Source organism: Anabrus simplex, chromosome 2 (genome assembly GCF_040414725.1).
Source record: "Anabrus simplex isolate iqAnaSimp1 chromosome 2, ASM4041472v1, whole genome shotgun sequence".
Classification (NCBI taxonomy): domain Eukaryota; kingdom Metazoa; phylum Arthropoda; class Insecta; order Orthoptera; family Tettigoniidae; genus Anabrus; species Anabrus simplex.
Window position 1 is genome coordinate 821,096,458 of NC_090266.1, and position 13,091 is coordinate 821,109,548.

Here is a 13,091-nt window from a genome sequence, read left to right on the forward strand (position 1 = left end):
ACCATCATTTCTAATAGCCTGCCATCCAAGAAGTGAGAGTATATATCAATGGGCTGTCCTTCTTCTAACTGCAACTGAACCTTTGCTTCCCCAGGAAAAACAGTGAAGCCTAAATCATTCCTGGTTATATCATACCAACTGCAGTCTGATTTAAATGATTGTGTTTTAACTTGTTCACTGTCACTTTCACTATGGCTATCATGTACCTGTGTATCAGTTCCAGAAGACACTGGTGAAGATGATGAACTTAACAATGAAAAATTAGGATTCTCAATATCACTATATTTGATATCTTCATCTCCTAAAAGATCCTCAATATCTGACTCCTCTAATGGTTTCTCTAAACGAGATCTCATGGTTCGCTGTGAAGAGTCCGAACTAGAACAGTCTTAGAGTAACAGGAAGTCTACTAATCCATGTTTCATATGAAACAATTCACGTACATTTCTTAGCTTTCTGTGCTTATAGTTGGGAATAAGATGATGAAATATGTATATAAGTAACGTTCTTAACATGATACTGCATAGAGAAGATGCCCAATTGTAAATCCTGTAGTTACTTCACTCGATGACAAGGGTATTCACACGTTGTCACAACAGATTTCTGCCAGCCTATAATGATGGCTACAGCACAATAGTACTGCCTATAATGATGGCTACAGCACAATAATACTCAATCAACAATGTATAGCTCCTATTGTCCACCGCAGTTGAGCGGGACGTCTAGTAAAAATACGAGGCAGTGGCTACTCGTGTAGCAAATAGTAAAAGCTGCATTACGTCCATGCATCACAAGTCACCCATGCCTCATGGTGTAAGGTAGATGTTAAACATACATCTATGCCATAGAACAACATAGATACCATCTGTGACTCGCTGTCGTACTGTTACTCAAAGTTATCACTGTAGCAGAATAGGAATAAAATGTATATTTTTGTCCAGCACCATATTTTTGTGCTGTACGAGTCATGTGACTCGCAAAGCAGGGAATGTGTTAACCATTTTACTCCGGTCGACTGCTCTAGCAGTCGGGAGGGAGCTGTCCCGTACATCCGGTGAACTGCTGTAGCAGTCGTGCTCGAGTTGTGCCTCATATTGCAAGTAATCAGCTTCATTTTCCGTATCAAAATCTAATCAAAGAGATATCAAAAGGTGGAAGATTTTCAATTATCGTAACTCTCTGTGCCTCATAGCCGGTTGACTGCTGTAGAAGTCGCATTTCTTTTGGCTGTTTTCCATTTCGCTACAATAGACTAATGGGAAGTTAGACCTTGGAGGTCTCTCGTGGCTGACTTGGGAGTCTATAATTTTGGCTATCATCACCAGATGACAGGAGAAACCAGTTTGAAGACAAAAGCGATGTGTCCGGTATGCTACTCACTTCGCGCCTAGTTGCTCCTCTGTGCTGACATGCATATGTTTGTCGGCTTAGCTTTCAATCACTTTTAAATTGAGAAAGGAATGATAACAGAGGAAAGATATACTGCAGAGGAAGCTCTTAGCCTCATATTGGATAGTGACCTTGAAGAAGATGATGATGATGGTAGGGTGATTTATCATCTGATTCTGGTGACAGAACAACTTCAGGGCTGATGACCTCGATGTTAGGCCCCTTTAAACTACAAGCAGAACAACTTCAATCATACCTTCTACTTCTGACACGTTTTCTAATTCAGTTACCGCTTCATCGTCTAAAAAGTCGGCCTACTTCAACAATTCAACTGAAGATGAAGATAGTGAGGGTGAAGGCAAGGTGCCTGAACCACTGAGCAGAAAACTAAATTGGAAAAACGAGAACCTGAATCCGAAGAAATATAACTTTGACACAGCTAATTCCGGACTGAAAAGTTTTTTTTTTGTTTTTTTTTTTTGCTAGCTGCTTTACGTCGCGCCGACACAGATAGGTCTTATGGCGACGATGGGACAGGGAAGGGCTGGGAGTAGGAAGGAAGCGGCCGTGGCCTTAATTAAGGTACAGCCCCAGCATTTGCCTGGTGTGAAAATGGGAAACCACGGAAAACCATTTTCAGGGCTGCCGACAGTGGGGTTCGAACCTACTATCTCCCGAATACTGGATACTGGCCGCACTTAAGCGACTGCAGCTATCGAGCTCGGTACTGAAAAGTTTAGTGGACAATGCTAGCATATTAAGTTTCTTTCATTTGTTTTTAACATGAGTATCATAAATCTTCTATGTGAGGAGACTAATAGATATTTCCCTAGAAGGTGGCTGCAAGTGGAGTTCCGCATTAAAAATAAAATAAATTAAATTTAACCTCTTCCTGACGTCTCCTCACACTGCGAGCCGTATGTGGTCTCGAGTAAGCGAGACAAGTATCCCATCCAGTGGGCTCGGTGAACCACTCGCTGCTTGCGTTCTGAGGGTCACGCCACTGTACTCGCTACACCGGAGTGAAAGGGTTAAGCACCTTCGAATACCACCGGACTGCCAAGCTGGGGTGAGAAGGCCAGCGCCTCAACCATCTGAGCCACTCAGCCGGGCTGTTAGATGGATGTTAATCATTTAATGTCACACTTATTCATATAGTTTTCCTATGACAGTAGGACAGGTAAATGCAAGGACAGGAAAAGTAACAGCTGTGGTGTTAATAACAGAAAATCATCTTCAGAGTTGTCAACAGAGCCATTCAAACCAACCATCTTCTGAGTACATGACCATAGTTAAATTAGCATATAACGGGTTCCACCTTTTCAATACATATGTAATGTTGTTGGATGATATTTACAACATTATTTATTACAGATTACAGAACATGTTTCGGTGTACAATTTTTAACACCATCATCAGCTGCATGGAAAGCGTGTAGAAACTTGGCGATCAAAACAATGAACAGCATACTGTCATACTTAACTCCATATATACAGACAATAGAATGTTATTATAATTAAATATTAACATCTTATTATACTAGATTAAAACTATAATGTGTGACAAGGAAACTCTTGCAAGTCAAAATATAAAATTCCTCATTTGGTATATGAGTAGTCGTCAATTCCTTAATGTCTATGATTTTATACACTCGTAATATTGGCTTCACATGCGATCCTAAAATTATAGGATTGAAGTTGAATGCAGTCCATTTGATATTAAGATATTCATTTTTTGTATATGTTACTTTGTTGGATTAAAAGTTCGTTATATACAATAGGATTATTAAAACTGAGCCGTCTTCTTATTTTTGTTGAGTATAAAAACGTAGTATTTTTAATGCTGTATGTGTAGTGGTTGAACTGTGATAATAATTTGCCCTACAGTTGTTAAGCGGGCATGGATTCTCAGTTCAATGGAAACCTGTAATGATGAAACCCTATGTTAAAAGAAAGAAAAGCGAGAAAATTGATAGAGAAATTGATTGAATCTAAGTGTTGATATGGCTGAATCACCTCTAAAGCTGTATACCTTGCTTGACGGCTGCAGCGCAACGAGTGTGTCTGCTTGTGTCTTGTACTGTATGGTGAAGCGTTAGGGAAGGAGAAGTAGGGGCGGTAAAGGGGGTGTTTCCAGAATGTTGACTGTTTAGGAGAAGGTCCGGGGAGCGTTGTGGACGTAGACTGTAGTTCGCAAAGTTGTTACATAGAGTTCGAAAGACGTTCAAATTTTCTGGAATTTTTAAGTTGTTGAGTAATAGAATCAAACAATCAAATAATACCTTAGGTTTTTCAGAGATTTCGTTCAGATTAAGGTTAGCGTTATAATATTGATCTAGATGTATTAAACATGCTTCCGTAATGTCAAGCCTCTGTCCTTTAGCCAGTGTTTCCATGATCTAAAGGTCTTTATCTATATCTGTGAATTTATGTTTGTATTCATGGATATGCTGGCCTACCACTGAGAATCTACGATATTTTACAGAGTTGAGATGTTCGTGATACCTGACATTAAAGCTACGCCCAGTTTGCCCTATGTATCCGCTTCCACACTCTCTACATTCGAATCTATATACGCCTGATTTAGAATAGGGATTGACTTTGTTGACAGTTGAGGCATAATGTAGAGCTGTTGCACTTCTATTATCTGTCTTGAATGCAATCCTAATGTTACGTTTCTTGAAAATATTTGTAATTCTATACACTTCTTTATTATATGTGAAAGTTGCAATTTCCTTTGCTTCTGTTCTGTCATTCATCAGATTCGTATGAGGGCGATATTTGAATTTGTTTATTATTCGTTCTATAAAATTCCCTTTAAAACCGTTAGCTTTAGCCATAGCTGGAATGATGTTCAGTTCCTTGTCCAAATTTTGTTTGGACATTGGTATGCTAAAAGCGCGATTCACTAAGCTGTTATAGGTTGCGCATTTGTGAGTTAAGGGGTGGACTGAATCATTTCTTATTGTAACTGAGGTTTGTGTGGGTTTTCTGTAAATACTAAACGAAAATGAAGAGGCATGTCTAATAATCTCTAGGTCCAGATAATTAATAGATTTTTTCTGTTTCAGATTCTAAAGTAAATTTTATATCCATATCTATAGTGTTAAGATTATTAAGAGTTGCAGAAGCGTTGGTTATGCATTCATCTAGGATAACAAACGCATCGTCTACAAACATAGACCAAAATAGAACATTCTTGAATTTTTCATTGTTAATTATTTGTGTGTCCTCTAAAAAATCTAAATAAATTTCTGCCAAAATTCCTGAGGCCAGAGACCCCATTGCAAGGCCATTCTGTTTATAAATAATCTGGTCGAAAATAAAATAGTTGTTATTGATCAGCAATTTTAAAACAGTCATGAATTCATTGATTTCTAGCTTGCTTAAGTGACTGTATTTTTTCAGATTCTTGGCAATGATGGGAAGCAATTTATTGGTTTTGATGTTAGGAAACATATTTACTATATCAAAAGAATGTATAGAGTGGGAAAATCCCAATTAAATGGAAAGATGCACTCATTGTGCCTGTCCCAAAAATCTCTCCTGCAAGCAATGCATCTGACTACCGACCTGTCTGCATCCTCACAGCACTTTCTAAGGTTCTGGAGAAGATAATGCATAAACAAATTATTAAATACTTGGAAAAACATTCTGTACTTGATCCCTTACAGTCTGGTTTTAAGAAAGGACACAGTACTGCAACTACACTAATCAAAATCACGGATGACATTAGACGGGCTATGGACGAACGAAAACTGACTATACTTATCCTTCTAGACTTTAGCAGTGCGTTTGACACTGTAAATATAGACATACTGTTAGCTAAGTTACAAAAACTTCACATGGCTCATTCTGCTATTCAGCTCTTGGGCTCATACCTCAAAAACAGACGACAGCAAGTTGTATCAAACATGAAGACTACAGAATGGAGGACTAAGCTATCTGGCGTTCCCCAAGGGTCTATTCTTGGACCTCTTTTATTCTTAATCTATATTAATGACATTTCTTCTCATCTGAACGACTGCAACTATCATCTTTATGCCGACGATCTTCAGATATACTCACACTTTAAGGTCCCTGACATTGACAAAGCAATCCTCCATTTGAACTCGACTTTATATTCAATTAGCACGTATGCTAAAGATAACTGCCTATTAATTAACCCGAAGAAAACGCAAGCAATCATAATAGGACAATCTAGACTTTTAAATATGCTAAACATCATACAGCAGCCTAACCTCATGCTCTGTGGTGAAGCTATACCTTTTCAGAAGTCTGTAAAAAACCTAGGCGTTGTCATGAATGACACATTAAACTGGAATGACCATATAACAAGTGTCTGCAGAAAAGTATATGCATCTCTTCACCCCCTAAAAATGAAACAATCCATTCTACCATACAGCATGAAAATAAAACTTATTTAAACCCTCATTTTTCCAATAATTTATTACTGTGATGTCGTATTAACCGATGCAACTTCAGAACAAACTATGAAACTTCAAAGGGCAATGAACTCTTGCATTCGGTTTATATTTTCTTTGAACTTTAGGACACATATTTCCCCTTATTATGAGAAGCTATCCTGGCTGAAAATTGATCAACTAAGGAATTTACATACTGCGACACTAATTTTTCGACTTCTGAACGAATCTACACCTGAATACCTATCCTCACATTTTAACTTCCTCTCATCTTTCCATGGACATAATACCAGATCGACTTCTACCCTTATGATACCTGTTAATCATTCATCTGTATACAGCCACTCTTTCCAAGTGTCTGGGGCAAGGCTATGGAACACACTCCCTGTCAGTATACGTAATAGCACTTCAACAGTCTCATTTAAACGGTCTTGTCGAGATTTCCTCTTAAATACGTGACCAGCTTGTATGAATGTTAGTGTGCATGAGTGCAATTATGATTTAGAACTATTGTTAGGTGATGTAGGTGTAGATAGGCTAGATAATATTAATCATTAAAAATAACAATTATAATCTGTTATAATATTACTCCATAAATTTAAGTAGCTCTAGGGTCTGCTAATGTTATTTTACTAAAGTATGTGATTATGTACTGTATGTAGTGGTTAAGTGTAAGAGAGGGCCGTGAGCCCTAACTTCGCCACATACAAGGCATAAAATAAATAAATAAATAAATAAATAAATAATTGGAATTTAATTAATTCTTTAGTGAAATCTATGGAATTCTTTATGGATTTGTTTGCAGTGAATCTGAAATGTTGTTTAAGGAATTTTTGAACATACTACGCTAATTTGTAAAGGGGGCTAGGTCTGTAATTAATAATTGGCCTAATGGGGACACCGGCCTTGTGGATTTTTGGCAGCGCTTTAGCGGTAGGAAGGCCGGGGTTTATGCTAATTAATTTCTGCTTCTCGTATTCGTTAAAGAGGAACGAAGATGTTTTCAATGTTTGTTTCAATTGCTTCTGTAAAGACTGAGTTGGGTCTTTCTTAATAATAGAAAAAGAGTCAGCATTGAAAAAGTTTTTTGTTATTTGGATGTAATCAGCTTTATGCACAATAACGGTTACGTTGCCTTTATCAGCTTTAGTGACAATAAGCTCTTTGTTTTTATTTTCTTTTTAATTTCAAGTATTTGTTTCCTATCATTGAAAGAATCTTTAGGGATAACTAATTATTATTATTATTATTATTATTATTATTATTATTATTATTATTATTATTATTATTATTATTATTATTATTGTCCAGCTCCATGGCTAAATGGTTAGCATGCTGGCCTTTGGTCACAGGAATTTTAGATGGTTCATGTTTGTGGGTTACTGTAGTCACGTCCTGGTTCGTGAACCATGGGCAACGGCTGAGTGGCCTAGTAAGTGGTCCTGAGAGTCGGGATACCAGTTGCTATGGAATTGGAGTGGGCATCTCGGACATATTCTGAGTCGTGGCCCTCCTTGTGATCAGGCGGCTAGGACTATACAATTCACCGGTGGTCCATAACCCGTTAGAGGAGAGATCCTCACTTGGACTATGTGCAAGTAGGGTAGCATCCTGCTTCATGAATTTACCGAGGTCCTACTCCCATTTGACAGGCGAGGGACTCCTTGGAAACAACTTGGCGAACGAAATGGAATTCGATGGGGAGCTATCAATATTAATGGGGCTTATGGAAGAAAGAAGGTAGAACTGGCTGAGTCAGCAAAGAGGATGCATCTGGATGTGCTAGGAGTAAGTGATATTCGGGTAAGGGGAGATAATGAGGAAGAGATAGGAGATTATAAAGTGTACTTGATGGGTGTTAGAAAGGGAAGGGCAGAGTCTGGGGTAGGGCTCTTTATCAGGAATACCATTGCACGCAACATAGTTTCTGTTAGGCACGTAAATGAGCGAATGATGTGGGTAGATTTGTCAGTTGGAGGAATTAGGACAAGAATTGTGTCCGTGTATTCACCATGTGAGGGTGCAGATGAGTATGAAGTTGACAAGTTTTATGAAGCATTGAGTGACATCGTGGTCAGGGTCAACAGCAAGGGTAGAATAGTGCTAATGCGCGATTTCATTGCGAGAGTTGGGAATAGAACTGAAGGATGCGAAAGGGTGATTGGTAAATGTGGGGAAGATATGGAAGCTAATGGGAATGGGAAGCGTTTGCTGGACTTCTGTGCTAGTATGGGTTTAGCTGTTACGAATACATTCTTCAAGCATAAGGCTATTCACCGCTACACATCGGAGGCTAGGGGTACCAGATCCATAATAGACTATATCTTAACAGACTTTGAATTCAGGAAATCTGTTAGGAATGTATGAGTTTTTGTGGATTTTTCAATGATACAGACCACTATCTGATCTGTAGTGAACTAAGTATCTCTAGGCCTAGGGTAGAGAAAGTGAAATCTGTCTGCAAACGAATAAGGGTAGAAAATCTCCAGGACGAGGAAATTAGACAGAAGTACATGGATATGATTAGTGAGAAGTTTCGAACAGTAGACAGTAAGCAGGTTCAGGATATAGAAAGTGAATGGGTGGCATACAGGGATGCTGTAGTAGAAACAGCAAGGGAATGCCTAGGAACTACTGTGTGTAAAGATGGGAAAAGGCGAACATCTTGGTGGAATGATGAAGTGAGAGCAGCCTGTAAACGTAAAAAGAAGCTTTATCAGAAATGGCTCCAAACAAGGGCCGAGGCAGACAGGGATTTGTACGTAGATGAAAGAAACAGAGTGAAACAAATAGTTGTGGAATCCAAAAAGAAGTCATGGGAAGATTTTGGTAATAACCTGGAAAGGCTAGGTCAAGCAGCAGGGAAACCTTTCTGGACAGTAATAAAGAATCTTAGGAAGGGAGAGAAAAAGGAAATGAACAGTGTTTTGAGTAATTCAGGTGAACTCAAAATAGATCCCAGGGAATCACTGGAGAGGTGGAGGGAATATTTTGAACATCTTCTCAATGTAAAAGGAAATCATCATGGTGGTGTTGCAAACAGCCAAGCTCATGAGGAGGAGGAAAATGATGTTGGTGAAATTATGCTTGAGGAAGTGGAAAGGATAGTAAATAAACTCCATTGTCATAAGGCAGCAGGAATAGATGAAATTAGACCTGAAATGGTGAAGTATAGTGGGAAGGCAGGGATGAAATGGCTTCATAGAGTAGTAAAATTAGCGTGGAGTGTTGGTAAGGTACCTTCAGTTTGGACAAAAGCAGTAATTGCACCTATCTATAAGCAAGGGAACAGGAAGGTTTGCAACAACTATCGAGGTATCTCATTGATTAGTATACCAGGCAAAGTATTCACTGGCATCTTGGAAGGGAGGGTGCGATCAGTCGTTGAGAGGAAGTTGGATGAAAACCAGTGTGGTTTCAGACCACAGAGAGGCTGTCAGGATCAAATTTTCACCATCTGCTGAAAGGTATAAAATGGCAGGGAGGGATTCAGTTAGGTGGAAATGTAGTAAGCAGTTTGGCCTATGCTGACCATTTGGTCTTAATGGCAGACTGTACCGATAGTCTGCGGTCTAATATCTTGGAACTTGAAAATAGGTGCAATGCGTATGGTATGAAAATTAGCCTCTCGAAGACTAAATTGATGTCAGTAGGTAAGAAATTCAACAGAATTGAATGTCAGATTGGTGATACAAAGCTAGAACAGGTCGATAATTTCAAGTATTTAGGTTGTGTGTTCTCCCAGGATGGTAATCTAGTGAGTGAGATTGAATCAAGGTGTTATAAAACTAATGCAGTAAGCTCGCAGTTGCATCAGCAGTATTCTGTAAGAAGGAAGTCAGCTCCCAGACGAAACTATCTTTACATCGGTCTGTTTTCAGACCAACTTTGCTTTACGGGAGCGAAAGCTGGGTGGACTCAGGATATCTTATTCATAAGTTAGAAGTAACAGACATGAAAGTAGCAAGAATGATTGCTGTTACAAACAGGTGGGAACAATGGCAGGAGGGTACTCGGAATGAGGAGATAAAGGCTAATTTAGGAATGAACTCGATGGATGAAGCTGTACGCATAAACCGGCTTCGGTGGTGGGGTCATGTGAGACGAATGGAGGAGGATAGGTTACCTAGGAGAATAATGAACTCTGCTTTGGAGGGTAAGAGAAGTAGAGGGAGACCAAGACGACGATGGTTAGACTCGGTTTCTAACGATTTAAAGATAAGAGGTATAGAACTAAATGGGGCCACAACACTAGTTGCAAATCGAGGATTGTGGCGACGTTTAGTAAATTCTCAGAGGCTTGCAGACTGAACGCTGAAAGGCATAACAGTCTATAATGATAATGTTTGTAATGAATATTATTATTATTATTATTATTATTATTATTATTATTATTATTATTATTATTATTATTATTATTATTATTGGAAATGCAAGCTTTTCTTTACAACAATAGTTATTGAATTACAGGCAGGAAATTCTGTGTATGTATAGATCAGTAATTGTAATATATGAACAAACATAATCAGGGACCTAGATGTAAGGCATGTAGATAAATATTACAAAATATTTAACCCATTCACATACTATTTTTAATGTACTGAGCATGCGCATGTATACCATTTTTTTCATGCATAAGATACAGTTTTACACTACTAAGATTTATACATGTAATCCATAACATACTGAATTTTAATCATACCATTGTTTGATGTGATTAAGTGCAGCACCCAGAAGAACATTCTGAAAGCTTTTAATGGTGTGAAACACAGCAAATGCAAATCACACTTGTATCTCATTGCACTTTTCTTGCCAGTCTTGCTTTCAACACAGTCACAGCCTGGTATGGGGTTATAAACCTTCTGAAATGTGCCCAGTGAACTCATACAGGGTGAGTTGGGATTTTTTCTGTGAATAAGTGATCGGCAAAACCATTTCTTTCAGTAGCTATCTCATTCCATAAAGAGTTGTGAACCACGTGTTGAGAAATATCTAAAAGGGGGGGGATCTGGAGGGAGGGTCCTGTTTATGATGGATTTTATTCTAGAATTTCATATAAAACCATATTTGGAAGGTTTATTGCCTGTTTTACTCCATTCCCAGAGATCTTCCTTTGTCTTTTTGTAGGCAGGATGGACTTCATTATCATCGTCACCTTCAAACGCATCATCAGTCTCACGTGAAATTTCTTGTAATGCTGCTGTAACTTTCATTTGCTAGTAAATAAAATTGTGCAATTTTTTAAAACTATATCCCTGTCCAATTCACTCTGACTATCCCATGATATATGTTCGATTTTATTCCCTGTAATACAATGTTTACTAGGGTCAGCCATTTCTGCTCATTATCTAGCGGGTAATCACCCTACTTGGAGAGCGATTGCCTGCTGCATGATGCAATATACGATCTTCATTCCAACTTCAAGAGAGAGAGCAGATTCTCAGATTTCAGACGGTATACTGCATCCCATGCCATCTATGGACACGAGGCTTGAACTAGTTGCAGAAAGCTTACCTCTCAGAAGACCGCCTGCCAGGCATCTGTGTATGAATAGTCACTCCACACGCGGCCGCCTGGCAGGTGTCAACGTATGTCAATGGGTTAACAGTTAAGCCCTTTTTGCATGAAAGCCATAACAGGAATTCTAATGATGCAATTCATTTGAATTTTTTTTTACTGTATGAAACTATCACTACAATAAGCATACTGAAGAATAATAGAGTACATATGCATATTTTATTAGATTTTTAATTACAAAATTTTGAACTTATCATTGAAAAAATAAGGCATTTTTCCATCATATAATACCCTATAAATAGAAATTTAGACAAGTAATCATTATAATTATAGTTCTTTATGTTCCACAATGTGCAATGAACAACTTCTAAAAAAATCAATGCACTGGGATTTATAGCGTTTGAGAAAAGGCTTCAGATTCTGCAAAAAATGTATATTAAAGAAAAATGCATTTAAAACTTTGGTTATCATATTCAAATATGAAAAATGCTTAGCCGTTTCTCAAAAATTATAAATCCCAGAGCTATGACTTTTTCAGGGGTTGTTCACTACACATCGTGGAACATACAGAACTATAATATTAATGATTACTTATTTAATTCTTTATTTATTGGGTATCGTGTGATGAAAAATGTATTCTTTTTGCAATGATTATGTTAAAAATTGTAAGTAAAAACTAATATATGCCTTTTACAACTATAAAATGTATACCCAATGTAAATTACAGAAAACATTTTTCCAAAAAGCTATTTTCAAATTCATTACATCCCCCCTTAACAGGGATTCTGGTTATCAGTAGATTAACACTTCACTATCAGTCATAAAATAATTTGGAGATAGTTTTCTACAGCATAACTCTTTCTTCAATTAACTCAACTTCCAAATATGAGATTGGTATAAACAAAAACTGTTGTTTATATTGAAATATATCTGATTTCAGTGCACAGGATTCATGATGGTGTTAAAGGGACTTCCCTCTACTTATAACAAGGATTTACAAGAAGATAAGGAGGCAACGTTTGACACATACGACACAATGGAAGATGTACTTCAATTAACAGAAGGTTTACTGAGCTCTCTAAAGGTAATGATACTTTCAATGAAATTAAGATCTCATAAAAATAATAAGTATTTAGCAAGAATAATACAATTATGATTGAAATTCTGTTCTCTTCAGGTTGATAAGGTACGCTGCACTTCTGCTTTGAGTCCTGACATGTTGGCGACTGATATTGCCTACTATTTGGTTCGGAAAGGGGTAAGTAATCAAGATTTTGCTCTGTTCATGATTGTAAATGTTAGGACAACTAGACCAATGGATACTAGACTAATTTAAAGACAATACAAATTCACATCAATCATTTGATGTAGCATTTCTCACATAATGATCAGGATATAACAGGAGACTTATGTTAAAGATATGATTGAATAATAATAATAATAATAATAATAATAATAATAATAATAATAATAATAATAATAATAATAATAATAATGTTATTGTTTTAACATCCCTCTGAAATGAAATGGTGTATGGCTTTTAGTGCCGGGAGATCCCAGGATGGGTACGGCTCGCCAGGTGCAGGTCTTTTGATTTGACTCCTGTAGGCGACCTGCACGTCATGATAAGGATGAAATGATGAAGACAACACATACACCCAGCCCCTGCGCCAGGGAAAGTAACCAACAATGGTTAAAATTCCCGACCCTGCCAGGAATCGAACCCAGGACCCCTGTGACCAAAGGCCAGCACGCAAACCAT

The 13,091-nt window shown here is 37.7% G+C and overlaps 1 protein-coding gene across 1 annotated transcript in view; it reads left to right on the forward strand.

Annotated features, from left to right (window-relative positions):
• Positions 1 to 13,091, forward strand: part of Argl (Argininosuccinate lyase) — a 228,375-nt gene that overhangs the window by 136,924 nt on the left and 78,360 nt on the right. Inside the window, exons 9-10 of the mRNA XM_067141512.2 lie at positions 12,270 to 12,413; positions 12,507 to 12,587. Of these exons, the coding sequence (XP_066997613.2) occupies positions 12,270 to 12,413; positions 12,507 to 12,587 (225 nt within the window). The remainder of the gene's footprint in view (positions 1 to 12,269; positions 12,414 to 12,506; positions 12,588 to 13,091) is intronic.